This window comes from Gymnoscopelus braueri (genome assembly GCF_963280865.1).
Source record: "Gymnoscopelus braueri genome assembly, chromosome: 7".
Taxonomy (NCBI): domain Eukaryota; kingdom Metazoa; phylum Chordata; class Actinopteri; order Myctophiformes; family Myctophidae; genus Gymnoscopelus; species Gymnoscopelus braueri.
In genome coordinates, this window is record NC_137608.1 from 53,093,439 (window position 1) to 53,117,414 (window position 23,976).

The window sequence follows — 23,976 nt, forward strand, 5'->3', positions numbered from 1 at the left end:
TCCGGTGAAAACGAATGGAATTCTGGGTAATTGAGGACTAGGGAAATTGTATGCAGTGACGGTAGTGACCAGCAGAGGTTGCTAAAAATCGTTATTTGTGATTTTGCATTGTACAACTTTAAGTACACTTTTGAGGTATTTGTACTTTACTTAAGTATTTCCAATTTCCAATACTTTCACTTCTACTCCACTACATCTCAGAGGCAAATATTGTACTTTACTCCACTACAATTATTTGACAAGTTTAGTTACTAGTTACTTTGCACATATAAATTATAATATTATAAAACATACATTAACCACTTTAGCCTTATTTTATACCTTGGCCATTTCAAAATAGCAGATCTACAAGCTCACAACGCGTCGCGATGTGAGCTTGTAGATCGGCTATTTTCAAACATTTTAATACTTTTACTTTTGGTAATTTAAGTACATTTTGATACCAATACTTTTGTACTTTTATTCAAGTCAATTTTGAATTCCGGACTTTTACTTGTAACAGATTATTTCTACAATGCAGTATTGATACTTTTACTTAAGTAAGAAATGTGAGTACTTTTTCCACCACTGTATGTAGGTGAAAACACTCAGAAATAGATCTACTGTAAATGTTTCATTTATACTCGGTGTACGATGGTGACACCACATGTTGTGAGCTTGTAGATCTGCTATTTCCACTGTGTGACAGCGTGTTAGGATACAGTATAAATCAGGCTTAAAGGGATAGTTCACCCCAAAAAAAAACTTGTTTCTATGGATTAGTTACTCCATGGAGACTTGAATTCATGGATATTGTTTTGTTTTTGTCTCATTCCTAAGACAATAATTTGATGACAAGCGGACCGGTAGGCAGCGGTTCCGGTAGGAGATACAAAGGAGACTCTTTGTGTCTCCTACCGGAACCGCTGCCGGTCATCAAATTGTTGGCTTAAAAATGCGACAAAAACAAATAAATATCCATGAATTTGAGTCTCCATGGGGTGACTAATCGTTTGAAAAAAAGTCATTTTGGGGGTGAACTATCCCTTTAAGTGTTTAAGAGGATCTGAAATGTTTCTCAGCAGATTAAGTCATGTTTTATAATCATTATCAGATCAATATTAACACCATTAATCATCTCTGAATAGAATGATTTATTATGATGTCATGTTACAGTTTATGAGGTGATGAGTGTTGAGTGCTGCTCTGAGATCAGCTCACCTCTCTTGTTCAGAACACGGGGGTAGTCGTTCTCAATGTTGTGTTTGCAGAATGCCTCTCGTTGTGCTCTCGCCACAGCCAGTTGTGTAGGATCTTTATTCCAGCGCTCTGCGTTCTTCACACCAAACTCAGTGTATCCAACATACTGATCTACTCTACTGTCCCACCTGAGGATCTCATCACCATCGAAATTAGATGAGAATATGTACTGTATGTCCTTCAGCTCACTGGAGTTAAACACACAGCGGTGAGCCTCATAGTACACATATCCATCTGGAAATAGACAATTAAAAATGTCATTAATGTTCAGTTTTATTATAATCTGTATATAATATCATCACTGTGTGTGTTTGAATTGTCAAGTACTAGAGTGGCTGAGTAAACAAGGACTCTGGAGGAGTCGCTAAGACGGTGAAACATGCCAGCGAAGCGTACATTTTCCTCGCAGCAGCAGCAACCCCCCCCCCACACCGAAACAGGTCGTAGCACCGGGCTCCACGAAGGGTTAATCCGGCCATGTGGCGTAAACTCTGTCTGTCTGTCTGTCTGTCTGTCTGTCTGTCTGTCTGTCTGTCTGTCTGTCTGTCTGTCTGTCAGACCCCATCATGTATTTCCAGGATAACAGAGATAACGGTCCGTGTATTTTTCGGCCATTTGAATTCTAATTTTATATTTGGTAAACGAAATTCGGAAAACGGTCCGTTCTCTAAATACTATTTAGAAATGGTTAAACAAAAAACAGTATTTGATAAATGAAATTCGGAAAACGGTTAGTATTCTAAATACTATTTAAAACTGGTTAAACAAAAAACAGAAATAGGTATTATATGACCCGATTCCCAATTTTCGTTGGTGTGGTTCTAAACAGAATTAGGAATTTAAAACAACAGTGCGCAAGCCGTCCTGAATTCTGTGTCTCCATATACCAGGCGCGTCTGTGCTCTAGCCACGCCCCCTTCTTTGACGCACCCGGAACTGATGAGCAGACTTTTCTTTTTTTCGTTTTTAAATTATTTATCGACAATAAATCAATATAAACAAACAAAAAACACACACAAACGCTGGGAGGTGTCTTAAAAGAGAGCCTTAGAATGGCTAGTGTTGGATTTATGAATATCAAAAATCGTTAAAATAACTATTAAACAGTGGTGGAAAAAGTACTCAATTGTTTTAACTTAAGTAAAAGTATCAATACATGTAGAAATACTCTGTACAAGTAAAAGTCCGGAATTCAAAATATACTTGAGTAAAAGTATTGGTATCAAAATGTACTTAAAGTAACAAAAGTAGAAAGTACTCATTATGCATAAACTTTCCCATTTCACAAGTTTTTAAATGTATAAAAATATTTTATTTAATGTATAAAAAGCTCACAATGCATGGCATTGTGAGCTTGTAGATCGGCTATTTTCAAATGGCCGAAATGTATCTAGGGCTGAAGTATGTATCTTTATACATTTCCGTCTAATAAAATATTCAATCAATCAATCCACCTGGCCAGCTAAAAAGAAATTGGCCTTTGGCACTCTGACATACAGTATATAAATATCAAGAGTATTTATTATTATATCCACATAATAATACCCATTAATAATATTATTAGTTATTAATTATTAGTTATTATTATACCGTTATTATTATTAGTAGTATTATTATTAGTTATAGGCCTACCCATAGGGTCGGGGGATCTTAGTATAATTTGAAATTCAATTCTAATTCACTTTTTAAACAATAATTTTACTGATTTTCCTTTCAGAAACCAAATTAAATATTGCTCCATTTTTCAAATAATCACTTCCAAATTAAACCTCAGATTATACTAAGATCCCCCGGGCTTTTGGAGTCAGGGCATCTTATTTATTATTTGTTTTTCAATTGGAATAAGCGTCTGAAAAGTATATTTTACTGATTTTCGTTTCAGATCCTAAATAAAACATTGCTTCATTTTGAAACTTTTATTTTTTCCCTTAAAATCTGGAAAATGGACCATTTTTATGATATTCTCATTAGTATTTTGGCTTTTTTTGATTTGGGACTGACACTGAAAAAAAGCTCTTAAAAAAGGTTTTGGCGTTTTTTCATCCCAGACCAAAAATAAAATAATGGCTATATTTTTCCAATTTTCTAGCCCACCAAAAAATCAGGAAAATGCTCCAATTTTTGATATTCTGATTAGTATTTTGGCATGTTTTGATTTGGGACTGACAAAGGAAAAAGCTCTTTATTTGTCTTTGTTTTTCTTAATTCATCTGGAATCCAAAAGCCTGGAATGGTTATTATTCAAAATGTCAGTCATCTTTTAGTCTACCTTTTTCATCAAAACAAAGAAGCCATGTGACCATGGGTCAAAGCACATGGTCTTTGTCCTTCAAAGTAAAAGTTGTAGTCTAACATGTAATCAATAGGATCTACAGACAGTCATTAACACCACATGTAATTACTGTATGATGTGTTTTTTAATGCATTTTCTGTCATTTTTTTTAGATCAAAGCTACATCTCACAAAAGTATGTTGCAAGACTACTAAAACCTTTCTGGGACATAAAACCGTAAACTCCTTACAACTATATACTTGTGGTGTGGAAGCTCCACCAGCAGGGGTCATTCACTTTCTAGGACCTGGCTAAGATATGTGTGCACTTCATTTAGGAGAGAATATCTCAACTGTTCTTGGCTAATATGACCCCAGGGAACAACTTAGGAACTGTGACTAATTCTCTATTCGGGACGAAATACCCGAAAATGACCACGCCCTTTTAAAAATCAAATCAAATCAAATCAAGGTTTATTTATATAGCACATTTAACATGACCAGGTCAACCAAAGTGCTGTACAGGTAAAAAGCAAAACAAAGCAAAAAAAACAAAAAAAAAACAGGAAGCAAACAATGCAATGTAAGCCGACAATAGTAAACAATGAGTAAGCACAGACAAACAAACATTAGCGCCAATAGAGGAAGGTAAGGCTGCTTTAGTTGTTACTGAATGCCAAGGACAAAAAAATAGTCTTTAGTAAAGATGACTGGGCTGCTTTGATGCGTAAGTCATTCCAGAGGGGGCAGCCACGGCAAAGGCCCGGTCACCCCTGTAACTTTAGTGGGTGCAGTTGGCACTTCCAGCAGCAGCTGGTCAGCAAACCATAACATCAATGCTCAGCATAAAGTGAATACTATCATAATAGTCAAAGGTGTATGGAATTTGAACAATATGTTCAAATTAGAATCTGAAAAGTGAATTGCTAAACAACAAATCGTTGCTAGGAATGTGTCTTGGTGTTACTACAACAACAGAACAGCTCTGCGATAACTGATACATACTGCACCACACGCACACGCGCGCACACACACACACACACACACACACACACACACACACACACACACACACACACACACACACACACACACACACACACACACACACACACACACACACACACACACACACACAGTTGCATGTGCTCAGTCCTTTTGATTCCTCGGGTGATGATTGTTTTTAATGTCCTAATCACACAACATCTATATATCGAGATGCAGCAGACTCCAGTTTTGCAGCATTTGCTGTGTCCACTACATGACTTTTGCAGCCACAGTGGAGGAGGATGGCGCAAGCTTTACTGGCATCTGCGAGATGGGTCCAGTAAGGTTCCCAGGTTCGGACATGCTGAATCAGTGCAGCTTGGCTGGGAGGAAGTTCTCAAGGGACCTGGTTACCATTTGACCAACATCAGCCTTCCCTGACTATGGGAAAAGGAGTGCAGGTATCTCAAAGAAACTCTGGTCACCCTTACTTTGGAGCCTGAAAAGATCAACTTTCCATGTCCAAAGATTGGAGTATATGGTCATCATCATATACTGTACGCCGGCAAGAGCCGTGGTGGCCACAGCAGAGTAGATGAATCCTGACAGTGGCTAGTGACTAGTACCGTATGATATCATACTAGTCAATGGTGTATAGAATAGTAATACTATATAGTATTACACTTTATGCTGAGCATTGTTGAACATACTGTATTAGCTCTAGCTGTAGGCCTATCATCATAGGAATTAGTTCTACTGTTAAATCATTCTTGTTTCAATGAAATTACATCGTAAGATACATTGGTTGTTTCAGAACATAGTAGCCATATTTGTGATAATCAAATGAGTGTCCTCTAGATAGATTAAATCATAAAGATAAGCATTCAAACATGTTTTTAATTGTCAAAAAACATGATTTAGACACCAAGTTTGCATTCATAGCTGAAAATGTGGTTCAAACGTTATAGCCAAAAACTTTGTCAGGTGGTGGTCATATTGGATTTGGCCACTATGATGACCCTGAAGGTTGCTGGCTCGGGCGCTCTTGCTAAATCATTAGAGCATGCCCTGGGTTACATCTGGGACAAATGTGGTGCTCTTAGATTGATTTGCGCAAAAATATCCTTATGGCCCTGGACAGTAATACGTTTCTTTTAGCTGTTCTGTCAAATATCAAATTAGAAATTTTACACTTTACTATGTTTCCCTAATCATAAGTATTCTGAACATTTTGAGCACCTCAGTAAATCTGTAGCTCCAAAGGTTTAGCAGATAGAGCCATGTTGGAAGTAGTGCACCGGTTATGGTCATTTAAAAAAAGAGCGTGGTCATTTTCGGGTATTTCATTCCGGATAGAGAATTAGTCACAGTTCCTAAGTTGTTCCCTGGGGTCATATTAGCCAAGAACAGTTGAGATATTCTCTCCTAAATTAAGTACATACAATAAAGAATACATCACATGGATGCACCTGGGATGTATCATCAGTGTTGTAGCCTGGGGTCATAGGGTGTTTCGGGTCTTGCAACATGAACCCTCGCCCAGGTGACCCAGCCGGGGTTGATCAAGCCCCAACTTACATCCCAGGTAGCTACCCACGGTCAGTCCCATAGGGAAAGACAGTTAATTAAGTTCCCTCACATATACAAATGACATCCTGCACATAATTCTACATTCAATAAAACTATGAACTCTGACTGGGGAGGGAGTTTGGGATATAGGTGGGTTACTTATTGATAATGGGTAATGGGTTATTAGTCTAATGATCATTAAAGAACGACTTCACCCATTTTCAACCTATCTTCATAGATCCTCACTAATGCTCCTGCTAAAATTGTGTGATTTATTTCTTCTCAGTCTGTGTCTCATAGGAGCAAAGCAAAGCAAAGCAAAGCAAAGCAAAGCAAAGCAAAGCAAAGGAGGGCTATGGACACTTCAGAAACGCATCTACCAGTGAAAGTATAAAGAACGTTCAGGGCATACTTGCCAGCATTAGCCATAGATGGATAACACCGCAAGGTGGATCATGGCAAGGTGCCCAGAAACCTAATGGGATGAATGACCTATTCAGTCCCGACTTTAGTGACCTATTTGATCACAACCTTCCCAAATGGAGATTCCCATAGATGGAGACAATTAACCTCCCCAAGTCTGACATCTGATGGCAATTGATATCCCTTTAAAGCTTTAGTTAATACTAGTTGGTATTATAAGAATATGCGATTGCTTTAATTACTATTGTTTAATTGCTGTCCCAATAAAGAAGACAAAACTGTCAGATGGCCCGGCCGTTGAAGTGATGAGAGGTCATCTGTCTGTACATGTGTATGCATTTGTGGTTTCTGTTCCTTTCTGTCCTTCCCTAATCTTAGAAAGATGCAGGTTGGAGAGAAATCCCCCCCCCCCCCCATTGTTTGAAGACAAATGCTGAGTCAGGTGGCGAACCAACCTGAAGACCATCCCACATTTCAGTATATAGGGGCTCTAGGGACAGATAAGAGGGCTCAGACTTAGTGAGGTGACCTCGATGCAATTTGTTGCTGATAAGGAAAGCTAGTGTGAGCCCAGAGATCTCTGTTAAGTACATTTCTCTAACTTTTAACTTACTGCTTGATTAATTAATACACTTAATTTTAACAGTCTTGTCTGCTCTTAATTTCACCAATACAATGGACGGACGCACGACAAATTATGTCATTGCACAATTTGTCTGTTGTTTAAATAGCTGAAATCTCCAACACATCATAGAATCTCTCCTAGACGATTATCATGGAGATACCTAACATACCTAGCGCTGACATCAGAGAACCCCTACTGGAACTCCATATATGGAGATAACCAAAACGTCCAGGACAAACATCAAAGTCCTAAGGGAGTTCATCAGGACTGACATCATGGCTAAGGGAGTTCATCAGTGAAACCGAGCGACATTAACTCTTAGATAAGCATCAGACAACTCATCAGCCTAGTTGGTTTTCACAGCCTAAGCCTTACATATCGATTTTACTTACTTCTCATGGCGGCTCTCGGATCTGGTCAAAGAATCAGCCGATTATCAGTTCAACAGAAAGGATTTTTTTCCCTTCAATATTTAAAATTGTATATATTTGTTTTTATTAACGCGAGAACAATGGTTTCCATTATAGCGTGCTAACAGGAATAGAAAGCCTGTAGTTTCTATTATCTTGGATTCCCCATCGGATTTTTTTTTTCGATGGGTGCCATATTATCATGAGCATTATTGAGGAACAATTATATGAAGACAGGTTGAAAATGGGTGAACTCGTCCTTTAAATCCTGATGTGAAAGAAAATATTTGTATAGAAGAACAAAAAGGTTGTTAGGTTGACAGCACCTCAGTAAAACTACTAAGGTGCTGTGAAGTTGGGAGGCACAAGGGGAAAGTGAATGACCCCTGCTGGTGGAGCTTCCACACCACAAGTATATAGTTGTAAGGGATTTACGGTTTTATGTCCCAGAAAGGTTTGGTAGTCTTGCAACATACTTTTGTGAGCCGTAGCTTTGATCTAAAAAAAAAGACAGAAAAGGCATTAAAAACAACATCATACAGTCATTAGATGTGGTGTTAATGACTGTCTGTAGATCCTATTGCTTACATGTTAGACTACAACTTTTACTTTGAAGGACAAAGACCATGTGATGTAACACGTGGTCACGTGACATCTTTGTTTTGATGAAAAATGTAGATTAAAAGATGACTGACATTTTGAAAAACAAAGACAAATAAAGATGTTTTCCTTTGTCAGTCCCAAATCAAAAGATGACAAAATACTAATCAGAATATCAGAAAAATGGAGCATTTTCCTGATTTTTGGGTGGGCTAGAAAATTGAAAAAATGAAGACATTCTTTGATTTTTATTCTGGGATGAAAAAACTGAAAAAAACCCTATTTTGAGCTTTTCTCAGTGTCAGTCCCAAATCAAAAGACGCCAAAATACTAAGCACAATATCAGAAAAATGGAGCATTTTCCTGATTTTTTTGTGGGCTAGAAAATTGGAAAAATGAAGCAATGTTTAATTTAGATTCTAAAAGGAAAATCAGTAAAATAGACTTTTCAGATGTGAATTTGAATTGAATATAATATATCAGATTATACTAAGATACCCCCAACTGACCTTGGGATCTTAGTATAATCTGAGGTTTAATTTGGAAGTGATTATTTGAAAAATGGAGCAATATTTAATTTGGTTTCTGAAAGGAAAATCAGTAAAATAATTATTTGAAAAGTGAATCGGAATTGAATTTCAAATTATACTAAGATCCCCCGACCTATGGGGTCGGGGGATCTTAGTATAATTTGAAATTCAATTCCGATTCACTTTTCAAATAATTATTTTACTGATTTTCCTTTCAGAAACCAAATTAAATATTGCTCCATTTTTCAAATAATCACTTCCAAATTAAACCTCAGATTATACTAAGATCCCCCGGGCTTTTGGAGTCAGGGCATCGTATTTATTATTTGTTTTTCAATTGGAATAAGCGTCTGAAAAGTATATTTTACTGATTTTCGTTTCAGATCCTAAATAAAACATTGCTTCATTTTGAAACTTTTCTTTTTTCCCTTAAAATCTGGAAAATGGCCCATTTTTATGATATTCTCATTAGTATTTTGGCTTTTTTTGATTTGGGACTGACACTGAAAAAAAGCTCTTAAAAAAGGTTTTGGCGTTTTTTCATCCCAGACCAAAAATCAAATAATGGCTTCATTTATCCAATTTTCTAGCCCACCAAAAAATCAGGAAAATGCTCAATTTTTCTGATATTCTGATTAGTATTTTGGCATTTTTTGATTTGGGACTGACAAAGGAAAAAGCTCTTTATTTGTCTTTTTTTTTCTTAATTCATCTGGAATCCAAAAGCCTGGAATGGTTATTATTCAAAATGTCAGTCATCTTTTAGTCTACCTTTTTCATCAAAACAAAGAAGCCATGTGACCATGGGTCAAAGCACATGGTCTTTGTCCTTCAAAGTAAAAGTTGTAGTCTAACATGTAATCAATAGGATCTACAGACAGTCATTAACACCACATGTAATTACTGTATGATGTGTTTTTTAATGCATTTTCTGTCATTTTTTTTAGATCAAAGCTACATCTCACAAAAGTATGTTGCAAGACTACTAAAACCTTTCTGGGACATAAAACCGTAAACTCCTTACAACTATATACTTGTGGTGTGGAAGCTCCGCCAGCAGGGGTCATTCACTTTCTAGGACCTGGCTAAGATATGTGTGCACTTCATTTAGGAGAGAATATCTCAACTGTTCTTGGCTAATATGACCCCAGGGAACAACTTAGGAACTGTGACTAATTCTCTATCCGGGACGAAATACCCGAAAATGACCACGCCCTTTTAAAAATCAAATCAAATCAAATCAAGGTTTATTTATATAGCACATTTAACATGACCAGGTCAACCAAAGTGCTGTACAGGTAAAAAGCAAAACAAAGCAAAAAAAAAAAAAAAAAAAACAGGAAGCAAACAATGCAATGTAAGCCGACAATAGTAAACAATGAGTAAGCACAGACAAACAAACATTAGCGCCAATAGAGGAAGGTAAGGCTGCTTTAGTTGTTACTGAATGCCAAGGACAAAAAATTAGTCTTTAGTAAAGATGACTGGGCTGCTTTGATGCGTAAAGGAAAGTCATTCCAGAGGGGGCAGCCACGGCAAAGGCCCGGTCACCCCTGTAACTTTAGTGGGTGCAGTTGGCACTTCCAGCAGCAGCTGGTCAGCAAACCATAACATCAATGCTCAGCATAAAGTGAATACTATCATAATAGTCAAAGGTGTATGGAATTTGAACAATATGTTCAAATTAGAATCTGAAAAGTGAATTGCTAAACAACAAATCGTTGCTAGGAATGTGTCTTGGTGTTACAACAACAGAACAGCTCTGCGATAACTGATACATACTGCACCACACACACACACGCACACGCGCGCACACACACACACACACGCACACGCACGCACGCACGCACGCACGCACGCACGCACACACACACACACACACACACACACACACACACACACACACACACACACACACACACACACACACACACACACACACACACAGTTGCATGTGCTCAGTCCTTTTGATTCCTCGGGTGATGATTGTTTTTAATGTCCTAATCACACAACATCTATATATCGAGATGCAGCAGACTCCAGTTTTGCAGCATTTGCTGTGTCCACTACATGACTTTTGCAGCCACAGTGGAGGAGGATGGCGCAAGCTTTACTGGCATCTGCGAGATGGGTCCAGTAAGGTTCCCAGGTTCGGACATGCTGAATCAGTGCAGCTTGGGTGGGAGGAAGTTCTCAAGGGACCTGGTTACCATTTGACCAACATCAGCCTTCCCTGACTATGGGAAAAGGAGTGCAGGTATCTCAAAGAAACTCTGGTCACCCTTACTTTGGAGCCTGAAAAGATCAACTTTCCATGTCCAAAGATTGGAGTATATGGTCATCATCATATACTGTTCGCCGGCAAGAGCCGTGGTGGCCACAGCAGAGTAGATGAATCCTGACAGTGGCTAGTGACTAGTACCGTATGATATCATACTAGTCAATGGTGTATAGAATAGTAATACTATATAGTATTACACTTTATGCTGAGCATTGTTGAACATTCTGTATTAGCTCTAGCTGTAGGCCTATCATCATAGGAATTAGTTCTACTGTTAAATCATTCTTGTTTCAATGAAATTACATCGTAAGATACATTGGTTGTTTCAGAACATAGTAGCCATATTTGTGATAATCAAATTAGTGTCCTCTAGATAGATTAAATCATAAAGATAAGCATTCAAACATGTTTTTAATTGTCAAAAAACATGATTTAGACACCAAGTTTGCATTCATAGCTGAAAATGTGGTTCAAACGTTATAGCCAAAAACGTTGTCAGGTGGCGGTCATATTGGATTTGGCCACTATGATGACCCTGAAGGTTGCTGGCTCGGGTGCTCTTGCTAAATCATTAGAGCATGCCCTGGGTTACATCTGGGACAAATGTGGTGCTCTTAGATTGATTTGCGCAAAAATATCCTTATGGCCCTGGACAGTAATACGTTTCTTTTAGCTGTTTAGCTGTTTAAATCTGTAGCTCCAAAGGTTTAGCAGATAGAGCCATGTTGGAAGTAGTGCACCGGTTATGGTCATTTAAAAAAAGAGCGTGGTCATTTTCGGGTATTTCATTCCGGATAGAGAATTAGTCACAGTTCCTAAGTTGTTCCCTGGGGTCATATTAGCCAAGAACAGTTGAGATATTCTCTCCTAAATTAAGTACATACAATAAAGAATACATCACATGGATGCACCTGGGATGTATCATCAGTGTTGTAGCCTGGGGTCATAGGGTGTTTCGGGTCTCGCAACATGAACCCTCGCCCAGGTGACCCAGCCGGGGTTGATCAAGCCCCAACTTACATCCCAGGTAGCTACCCACGGTCAGTCCTATAGGGAAAGACAGTAAATTAAGTTCCCTCACATATACAAATGACATCCTGCACATAATTCTACATTCAATAAAACTATGAACTCTGACTGGGGAGGGAGTTTGGGATATAGGTGGGTTACTTATTGATAATGGGTAATGGGTTATTAGTCTAATGATCATTAAAGAACGACTTCACCCATTTTCAACCTATCTTCATAGATCCTCACTAATGCTCCTGCTAAAATTGTGTGATTTTTTTCTTCTCAGTCTGTGTCTCATAGGAGGGCTATGGACACTTCAGAAACGCATCTACCAGTGAAAGTATAAAGAACGTTCAGGGCATACTTGCCAGCATTAGCCATAGATGGATAACACCGCAAGGTGGATCATGGCAAGGTGCCCAGAAACCTAATGGGATGAATGACCTATTCAGTCCCGACTTTAGTGACCTATTCGATCACAACCTTCCCAAATGGAGATTCCCATAGATGGAGACAATTAACCTCCCCAAGTCTGACATCTGATGGCAATTGATATCCCTTTAAAGCTTTAGTTAATACTAGTTGGTATTATAAGAATATGCGATTGCTTTAATTACTATTGTTTAATTGCTGTCCCAATAAAGAAGACAAAACTGTCAGATGTCCCGGCCGTTGAAGTGATGAGAGGTCATCTGTCTGTACATGTGTATGCATTTGTGGTTTCTGTTCCTTTCTGTCCTTCCCTAATCTTAGAAAGATGCAGGTTGGAGAGAAATCCCCCCCCCCCCATTGTTTGAAGACAAATGCTGAGTCAGGTGGCGAACCAACCTGAAGACCATCCCACATTTCAGTATATAGGGGCTCTAGGGACAGATAAGAGGGCTCACACTTAGTGAGGTGACCTCGATGCAATTTGTTGCTGATAAGGAAAGCTAGTGTGAGCCCAGAGATCTCTGTTAAGTACATTTCTCTAACTTTTAACTTACTGCTTGATTAATAAATACACTTAATTTTAACAGTCTTGTCTGCTCTTAATTTCACCAATACAATGGACGGACGCACGACAAATTATGTCATTGCACAATTTGTCTGTTGTTTAAATAGCTGAAATCTCCAACACATCATAGAATCTCTCCTAGACGATTATCATGGAGATACCTAACATACCTAGCGCTGACATCAGAGAACCCCTACTGGAACTCCATATGGAGATAACCAAAACGTCCAGGACAAACATCAAAGTCCTAAGGGAGTTCATCAGGACTGACATCATGGCTAAGAGAGTTCATCAGTGAAACCGAGCGACATTAACTCTTAGATAAGCATCAGACAACTCATCAGCCTAGTTGGTTTTCACAGCCTAAGCCTTACATATCGATTTTACTTACTTCTCATAGCGGCTCTCGGATCTGGTCAAAGAATCAGCCGATTATCAGTTCAACAGAAAGGATTCTTTTCCCTTCAATATTTAAAATTGTATATATTTGTTTTTATTAACGCGAGAACAATTATAGCGTGCTAACAGGAATAGAAAGCCTGTAGTTTCTATTATCTTGGATTCCCCATAGAATTTTTTTTTCTCGATGGGTGCCATATTATCATGAGCATTATTGAGGAACAATTATATGAAGACAGGTTGAAAATGGGTGAACTCGTCCTTTAAATCCTGATGTGAAAGAAAATATTTGTATAGAAGAACAAAAAGGTTGTTAGGTTGACAGCACCTCAGTAAAACTACTAAGGTGCTGTGAAGTTGGGAGGCACAAGGGGAAAGTGAATGACCCCTGCTGGTGGAGCTTCCACACCACAAGTATATAGTTGTAAGGGATTTACGGTTTTATGTCCCAGAAAGGTTTGGTAGTCTTGCAACATACTTTTGTGAGCCGTAGCTTTGATCTAAAAAAAGACAGAAAAGGCATTAAAAACAACATCATACAGTCATTAGATGTGGTGTTAATGACTGTCTGTAGATCCTATTGCTTACATGTTAGACTACAACTTTTACTTTGAAGGACAAAGACCATGTGATGTAACACGTGGTCACGTGACATCTTTGTTTTGATGAAAAATGTAGATTAAAAGATGACTGACATTTTGAAAAACAAAGACGAATAAAGATGTTTTCCTTTGTCAGTCCCAAATCAAAAGATGACAAAATACTAATCAGAATATCAGAAAAATGGAGCATTTTCCTGATTTTTGGGTGGGCTAGAAAATTGAAAAAATGAAGACATTCTTTGATTTTTATTCTGGGATGAAAAAATTGAAAGAAAAACTATTTTGAGCTTTTCTCAGTGTCAGTCCCAAATCAAAAGACGCCAAAATACTAAGCACAATATCAGAAAAATGGAGCATTTTCCAGATTTTTTTGTGGGCTAGAAAATTGGAAAAATGAAGCAATGTTTAATTTAGATTCTAAAAGGAAAATCAGTAAAATAGACTTTTCAGATGTGGATGTGAATTTGAATTGAATATCAGATTATACTAAGATACCCCCAACTGACCTTGGGATCTTAGTATAATCTGAGGTTTAATTTGGAAGTGATTATTTGAAAAATGGAGCAATATTTAATTTGGTTTCTGAAAGGAAAATCAGTAAAATAATTATTTGAAAAGTGAATCGGAATTGAATTTCAAATTATACTAAGATCCCCCGACCCCCATAGTCATTGTTTATTATACCCACCTTTATAACCTTCTATTTACATTTATATTTATGTTTTCTACTTAATTTATGTTTGCATGATTTTCTACATGTTTGAATATTTAAATTTTAAATAAATGATGTTTTATTTCAATAAATGATCCCTTGTTAGTATTCATTATCTAATTAATTACAAATGGAAAATATGGCAAAGAGAAATAAGCTCTTAATTTCTAATTAATTTAGACCTTTATGGACCCCTGCAGGGCGTTTCCCGTCATAGCAACGTCAATGATGTTTGTTCTGCCCTCACTGCTTTGACAGGCGCAGTTAGGCAGAAAGATAACTCCGGACAAGGGTATCAGGTGTTAACTCTCTTTTACTCATAATCCAGGAGTAAAAAGACAATGCTTTGTCACACAAGAAAAACAGAGAGGACATCTGTCTGCCTTCAAACACCAAACTGAAACTGGTATGCTGCCCTGCTAATCATAAACCTAGCACACCTTGAGCAGAAACTTAATTACAAATCTCAAACACCTGTCCTAAAATAAAGGCACCCTCCCAGTAACTTCAGAAAACAGCACCACCCACTGGCGGACATCAGTCACAGCCAGCACACTCCCCGCCTGACAACACTAACATGTCAGAGTTACATTTTCTTCCCATTGTCCTCGTTATCAGTGTTTGGCAGGAGGAGTACAGTTTCTGTTCTGGCTCTCAAGAAAGTCTTGCATGTTCCATCAAGACTGGGGAAGGTTTTGGCCACTATACCCATCGGCCAGCAATTCCGCTTGGCCTGACAGTCCTTCAACAGGACGAGGACCTCTCCCTCTCCCAGGCTGTGGTCCCTGCAGGGTTCAAAATGTCAATCATTGTGCCCATTCCCAAAAAGGCCAAAGTGACATGCCTGAACGACTGGAGACCTGTCGCTCTCACCCCGATCGTCAGCAAGTGCTTCGAGAAACTGGTGAGGGAATACATCAGCTCCACGCTACCTGCCTCGCTGGATCCGTGGCAGTATGCATACCGCAAAAACAGATCCACCGACGACGCTATTGCCATGGCTCTCCACACCGTCCTCTCGCACATGGACAACAAGCTGCTGAAGGACAAATATGTACGTATGCTGTTCGTGGACTACAGCTCAGCATTCAACACCATTGTCCCAGCAATACTTGACAAAAAGCTCAGAGACCTAGGGCTACACCCAAGCATGTGCGACTGGATACAGGACTTCTTGTCCAACCGACATCAGGTGGTGAGAATGGGCAGCATCACATCCGACCCCCTGACCCTCAACACCGGAGCACCCCAGGGATGCGTGCTGAGCCCTCTCCTCTACTCCCTGTACACGTATGACTGCATAGCCACCCATGTCTCCAACACCATCATAAAGTACGCGGACGACAGTGATAGGCCGAATCGTCAACAACGACGAGTCTGACTATAGAGAGGAGATCAACTCACTGGCACTCTGGTGCCGGGAGAACAACCTCGCTCTTAACGTCGACAAGACCAAAGAACTGATCGTGGACTTCAGGAGGCCGCGGAGAGACCATGCGCCCATCCTCAGCGACGGTGCTGCAGTGGAAAGGGTCAGCGAGTTCAAGTTCCTCGGAGTACACATCGAGGAGGACCTCAAATGGGAGACGCACACCACACACGTGAGGAAAAAGGCTCAGCAGCGACTGTACTGGCTCCGCTGCCTGAAGAAGCTTGGAGTAGGATATCGCATCCTCAGGCTGTATTACAACAGTTCTGTTGAAGGCATCCTAACAGGCTGTGTCACGGCCTGGTACGGGAACTGCACTGCCCGAGAAAAGATCAGCCTACAGCGAGTAGTGCGATCGGCAGAGCGAATAATGGGAGGCGAGCTCCCAGCGCTCCAGGAACTGTACAAAAAGCAGTGCGTGGTCAAAGCCAAGCGCATCATCAAGGACAAGCACCACCCAAGTCACAAACTGTTCAAACCCCTACAACGACCGCGACCGGGCAAGGGGCTCTACCGCAGTATCAAGAGTTCCACCACCAGGTTCTGGTGCAGTTTTAACCCGGCTGCTGTCAGAATGCTGAATGAGGCATAAGCCTTGTTCAGCAGCCTGACAACAGGCGGTACTGTCCAGCTGGTCGCAGACTTTTCTGGCTCTTCCTGAACACACCTGTGGATTATACCAGGGACAAATTACTTGGACTTAGCTCCCCCTCGGACACACCTGTGGACTACACCAGGTACAAATGACTTTTGTTGCACTCCCTCATGGAGCTACTTGCGGATTATACTAGGGTCAGTCCACCCTAGGTGGACACGCACTGACCTTTTGCACCTTAATCCCATGTATAACGCACTGACTTTTTTTGTCTTTTTTTATTGTGCTCTTTTTTCTCTAAGCACCTTAACGTCCACAAGTATATCATGCACAGTATAAGTATATATCATGCACAGTATACATTGCTGCTATGCTCAGGCACCTTAGCTTTTTATTATCTCAGGTACTTTGTAAATATGTAGATAACTTGTTTGGCCTTCTGTTGCTCTCTTGTTTTGATCTCCTTCCCACTTGCCCCCCACCCCTCTTCTTCTCCCCCCCCCCCCCCCCCTCTTCTTTAAATGGAAATTAACGTTGCGATGGGAACGATGTACAAAAACAAATTTCACCCACTTTTTTACCTTGTAAACCTGTGATGTGACAATAAACCTGATTCTGATTCTGATTCTGATTGTAGGTTAGGCCTATCTGAGTGCCACTTCCTGCTGCTTCGTAGAGTAGAGAGGTACTTGTTCTTCCAACGATGCCAGAAGACATTGTTTTGCACGTGCCTCCACTGGCACTTGAACAGGTCACCTTCATCAAAATTGACAGGCGGTATTGATGGCGCTCCAACCTTCTGGGTCAGGATGGTAGCTGGTGTCAGAATGAGAGGGAAGTTTGGGTCGGTAGATACAGGAATGAGAGGTCGCTTCATCAACGTGTGACAGACTGAGGCGAGGCGTTGACTGGCTTGCTGTTTGTTATTGGGGATGCGTGGTCTTGGGGAGCGGAAAGGCAGTGGAGCCACCCAGCTGTTTGTATCATTCTGATAGATCTCCTTCTCCATTATCTGCAGGACTGTTTGTTCTTCTATGGCGTTTTCATCTGCACTTGTGCCTTGGAAGACTGTTTCCCCCATGACATCAACCTCAGTCAGCCGGTTTGGTTGACCAAGAACGGGAGAGTTCATCTTATGTTGACCTTGGCAACTGAAACTTTCTTTTACCTGGAAGTTGTTTTGGCATGGAAGGAAGTAGCTCGGTCGCTCATTCTCCAAGATGTTTGTCTTGAGAACATTTACATGGCCAGGTTTGTGAGCCCCTTCAAAACAGATGTCACCCACAATAACCCATCCCAGAAAGAGCTAACCTCTGTGCGAATGGAGCATTTGGAGGCCCGTTCCGCAGCTCGAGCACTTGGGGTGGTTGAGAAGCACGCTCGTAGCCCTGGGATGGCTGAGAGGCACGCTTGTAGCCCTGGGGTGGTTGAGAAGCACGCTCGTAGGCCTGGGATGGCTGAGAGGCACTCTCGTAGGCCTGGGATGGTTGAGAAGCACGCTCGTAGGCCTGGGATGGTTGAGAAGCACACTCGTAGGCCTGGGAGGATGGCTGAGAGGCACGCTCCCCGCCCTGGGATGGCTGAGAGGCACGCTCCCCGCCCTGGGATGGCTGAGAGGCACGCTCCCCGCCCTGGGATGGCTGAGAGGCACGCTCCCCGCCCTGGGATGGCTGAGAGGCACGCTCCCCGCCCTGTGATTGCTGGGGGATATCCTTGTAGCCCTGATATGGCAGAGAGACCTCCTTGTAGCCCTGAGATGGCTGGAGAACTCCCTTGTTCACATTGTTGTGGTGATTAACTGAGATATCGGCTCTATCTCTAGGTTCAGACATGTCAACTTCCTGTTTGAGTTGATACAATGTGGTATCTGGTGGCACCTCATTAGGCTTCACATGTTCATCTGGCATGAACTTGTCATGTTGTATGGATTGGTCTTTCACATACTCACTGGTGCATTGTAAGGGGTTCCATTTCTGAGAGAGGTAGCGACTCTTGCGCTTTTCCTCCACTTTGTTTGCTGCAGCCTCATATACTTTGGCTTCAGCATCGGCCGCCTCTGCGTCACATTGCTGATGAAGCGCTGCAATGGTGGCCTCCAGTCTCGTTCCCTCCACTTTGAGCTCTGCTTGTCTGACTCTCATTAGAATTTCCCTTTCAGCAAATATGGACTTTGCTCGTGCTGCCTCGGCTTTTGCCCGTGCATTGACTGCCATTGCATTTGCTGCCGAGGCCGTACTAGAGTGCCTTGATGATTTAGAGTTCTTGGATGAACTTGATTTGTGAGTGTGGACTGACTTAACCTCATCATCCTGTGACTGAGGCATGTTCAGGTACTAGAGTAAGGCTGACGTGTATATCCTCTTAGATTAGTTGCTGTAGACGTCTCTGTCTTTTTACTGTTCTGCCCTCACTGCTTTGACAGGCGCAGTTAGGCAGAAAGATAACTCCGGACAAGGGTATCAGGTGTTAACTCTCTTTTACTCATAATCCAGGAGTAAAAAGACAATGCTTTGTCACACAAGAAAAACAGAGAGGACATATGTCTGCCTTCAAACACCAAACTGAAACTAGTATGCTGCCCTGCTAATCATAAACCTAGCACACCTTGAGCAGAAACTTAATTACAAATCTCAAACACCTGTCCTAAAATAAAGGCACCCTCCCAGTAACTTCAGAAAACAGCACCACCCACTGGCGGACATCAGTCACAGCCAGCACAATGTTTGGTGTTTTACTTTTCACAATGAGTTGTATATTATTGTATGCTCATGCCTCCCTGGATAATATAAAGATTATGTATGGGCCATGGCTTTGGTATGGGCTAGCCACTTCGGATCATATACCAATTACTATGATGATTAATGTTGAGAATGTACCCCAGCTGACTGTTACTGGTAGTGCTGTTAACACAGGGAAGCTGACTAAAACTGACCAAAAGAGGACATTGATAGATATTCTATCTTGACAGACAATTTATAAAAAAAGATATAAATATAGAACTGCCTAGGCATTCCCTAATGTTTTTAAATGTTAACTGTACAGACCCACATCATGCTACTGAACTGTGTACCATGTATGATAATATTGTGTCAGCTTTAATTATCTCTAGTGAGCCGGAGCCCTTCTGTAAATTTAAGAACAAGGTTTGTAACATCAAACCTGGGTGGAATGAGTATGTGGCTGAGAAACACTCTGAAGCCAGAGAGGCTTTTAAACTCTGATCTGGTCTGAGGAAGGTAGGCCTGGACAGTGGGTTTTGCTTGAGCGTAAAAAAAAAAATGCTAAATTTAAACATGCTCTTTGTTTTATTAAGACAAAGGGGAACACAATGAGGGCTAATTCGCTTGCTAGGAAACTGCAAAAGAGCAACTATGATGACTTCTGGAAAGAGGTCAAGGTCATGAATAACTGTAAAACCTCTTTACCATCTGATATTGAGGGTGTCTGTGGCCAAGACAAGATTGCCATCAAGTTGCTTGACAATAACAAGGCTTGTGGCTTGGACTATATTACTGCAGAACACCTAAAGTATGCCAGCTATAGGCTCTGTCCACTGCTTGCTATGTGGTTTCACAGGCCTCATGGTTCATGGTGTTCTTCCTGAATCCATTATGTCTGTACTGTTGGTGCCTGTCCTGAAAGACAAGGCTGGGAAGCTAAATAGCATGGACAATTATAGACCTAATTGACTTGCCAGTGTCTTGTCTAAAATATAAGAAAGAATCCTCCTAACTAGGCTGGAGATGTGTGTTCTCACTACTGATAATAGTGTGTATGTTTGTGCTTTATTGATGGTTCCAGAGCATTTGATAGAGTAATCATGCAAAGTTATTTATGGAATTGATTGATAGAGGTGTTCCAAAATACTTAGTAAGAGTCTAAGTCTTTTGGTATGCCCGTCAGATGTTTCAGGCAAAATGGGGCAATTACATTTCTGAACCATTCCATGTCAGTAATGGGGTCTGCCAGGGAGGGATTTTAAGTTGTTTAATGTTAAATGGGTGCACCACTGGCTGTGTGGGTGACACTGTTGTCAATCATCTCATGTATGCTGATGATTTAGTTATATGTAGTCCATAGTGCTGGGCTTCAACAATTATTGAAGATCTGCACACAGTATTGCAAAGATTTTGACCTAAAATATAATGCCAAAAAAAATTACATCATGATCGTGAGAAGCAGAGAAAACAGGAAATTATCTTCCCCTGCTTTTCAATTGTGTGATAGTCCTCTCATAATCTGCAAGGAAATACAATACTGTGGTCATGTCCTCACTGTGATGATTGGATGCCTTGGACACAGAGATGTCTACAGACAATGTATGCACAGGCCAATATGCTGCTCCTGAAATGTTGTATTTGTTTTGAATCTGTTGATGTTAAGTGTTCACTGTTCAGAGCCTATGTCACACCTCTGTATACGGCTCATCTCTGGCATTCGTACATAGTGGAAGTATGCAGAGGCTCAGAGTGGCTTATAATGATGGTATGAGGTTGTATGAGGCTCCAAATTCCCAGATGAATGCATAATGCCAGTCAATTGTTTGTGTCCACTGATGTGCCTACATGTGATGCACTTTTAAGACAGTAGATGTACAATTTTATGTGTTGGCTTGATGTGTCCGAGAACAGCCTCATAGAGGCTCTAACAAGCCCTATGAGAAGCAGCTATCGATACACATCCAGGCTCAGAGAACACTGGCATAATAGCCTCTATATTTTCTAATTAATTTGCCTGAATATTTTGACTTAGAGCTAGACAGCCGCCTCATGTATTGGTGTATGTGTGAGTGAGGTGGGGTGGGGGGTGGGTGCTTGAGTGATCTTTTTGTTTTGTTATATACTGCTGTCTCTTTTTATATTATGTCTTTTATATGGATCCACAGGTCTGAAACAAATATTATATATATTAAACTATGGTTATACATAATCAATTTCATTGTCGTTTTAGCGATAATTCATATTCATGAATCCAAAGCTAACCAAGGCTACTATGAGTATAACTAATAATAATAAACAACTGTATAATAATAATAAATAAGAATTAATTACTAATAATAATAATGGGTATTACTGTGGATATAATAAACAATCACTCTTGATATTTATATACTGTAGGCCTATGTCAGAATGCCATTTTTTTTAGCTGGCCAGGTGGATTGATTGATAGATTAGACAGAAATGTATAAACATACATTAACCACTTCAGCCCTAGATACATTTCGGCCATTTGAAAATAGCCTGATCTACAAGCTCATAATGCCATTCATTGTGAGCTTAGATCTGCGACTTTCAAAAGATTTTTATAATTTAAAAACTTGTGAAATAGGAAAGTTTTTGCATAATGAGTACTTTCTACTTTTGTTACTTTAAGTAGGCCTACATTTTGATACAAATACTTTTGTACTTTTACTCAAGTATATTTTGAATTCCGGACTTTTACTTGTACAGAGTATTTCTACATGTATTGATACTTTTACTTAAGTAAAAAAATATATAGTACTTTTTCCACCACTGTTTAATAGTTATTTTAGCGATTTTTGATATTCATAAATCCAACGCTAGCCATTCTAAGGCTCTCTTCTAAGACACCTCCCAGCGTTTGTGCGTGTTTTTTGTTTGTTTATATTGATTTATTGTCGATAAATAATGTAAAAACGAAAAAAAGAAAATTCTGCTCATCAGTTCCGGGTGCGTCAAAGAAGGGGGCGTGGCTATAGCACAGACGCGCCTGGTATATGGAGACACAGAATTCAGGACGGCTTGCGCACTGTTGTTTTAAATTCCTAATTCTGTTTAGAACCACACCAACGAAAATCGGGAATCGGGTCATATAATACCTATTTCAGTTTTTTGTTTAACCAGTTTTAAATAGTATTTAACCGTTTTCCGAATTTCATTTATCAAATACTGTTTTTTGTTTAACCATTTCTAAATAGTATTTAGAGAACGGACCGTTTTCCGAATTTCGTTTACCAAATATAAAATTAGAAAAATACACGGACCGATAACACTCAGAGAGAGGTTGTTATTTTGAGAGAGAAATGCCTCACAATATGAATACATTTTGATATGTTTTATTTTGATGGTAACTGTTGGATAATCATCATCATAACAATCATCTGCACCCCACGCACATATTCATGTTTACTAAAAATAAATATTATATAGAAATTATTTCACCATAAAAAACATAAATGCTTAATATACATGTTTAAACATTTTCATTCATGTTAAATATATTCAACCGTTTTAGTTAATAACTATTGTGTTCATAGTATTCATGTACCTTTCACTGGTGGTTTCTTCAAGGCAGTGCGAATGGTGTCCAGGTTGTCTTTGCAGTACTGCTGACGATCCAAAGCTGCTTCATAAGCTGCTGTGTAGGTGATTGGATCTACAAACGGAGGCTGAGGGTACACCACCTTCCCTTTGTTGTAGTCTGCGTACACCAACACTTCACCATCCAGTGCAAACATGTCCTCTTTATATGAGTCTTTAACTGTGTTTGAACAGCTAAAGAGTTGAATGTCCTCATGGAACACTGGAAATAAAACAAAGATGACATTAAATTCAACAACAAACTTCTTCACAGTGACAATAACACATAATCATCATGTTAAACAATCATGTTTGGTTCTTATATGAAGTGAAAGGTTGGATATTAAAAGTAGCTTCCTGTCAAACGTTTTATTCACACTGAAACACATTCAAACGTTTTTTTTGTATTTTATTATGAAAGTAATTCATACAGAATGATTTATTTCATGATGTCACAACAACAGTTCCTAACATCTGTTTTAATGTGTATGTATTTGGACCAACATTCAAGATTCAATACTGTACATACAGGTAGTAGAAGGAGTGTGTGTGTGTGTGTGTGTGTGTGTGTGTGTGTGTGTGTGTGTGTGTGTGTGTGTGTGTGTGTGTGTGTGTGTGTGTGTGTGTGTGTGTGTGTGTGTGTGTGTCTGTGTGTCTGTGTCATTTGTTTGTATTGTGCATTGTTCATATTTGTTTTGATATAATAACTGTAGATATAAATGTTAAAATGTATATAATAACATAAATATAATGTACTTACTTCCTGTGATCGCTTTGGCAAGAAGAACAGAGGAGAGTATGAGGAGGGTGGCTGTAATCTTTATCATCACTGATCAAAACTGAACTGAATTTAATAGATGAGAATAAATAGATGAGAATAAACAGATGAGAATAGATAGATGAGAATAAACAGATGAGAATAAACAGATCAGAATAAACAGATGTTTACTGAAAGAGAAGTCCTGGAGTCTGAAAG

At 39.7% G+C, this 23,976-nt stretch overlaps 2 protein-coding genes across 2 annotated transcripts in view; both read right to left on the bottom strand.

Moving 5' to 3' along the window:
* The window catches only part of LOC308088131 (H-2 class II histocompatibility antigen, E-S beta chain-like), a 129,149-nt gene that overhangs the window by 87,142 nt on the left and 18,031 nt on the right, over positions 1–23,976 (bottom strand). The window lies entirely within an intron of this gene.
* Positions 1,157–23,917, bottom strand: LOC308088260 (uncharacterized protein; the record flags this gene model as incomplete). Its single annotated transcript, XM_080432662.1, has 3 exons — positions 23,761–23,917; positions 22,969–23,223; positions 1,157–1,473 (listed from the first exon to the last, which is right to left on the bottom strand). The coding sequence occupies exons 1-3, from the start codon at positions 23,825–23,827 to the stop codon at positions 1,157–1,159; spliced, it is 639 nt and encodes a 212-aa protein (XP_080288788.1). The 5' UTR covers positions 23,828–23,917.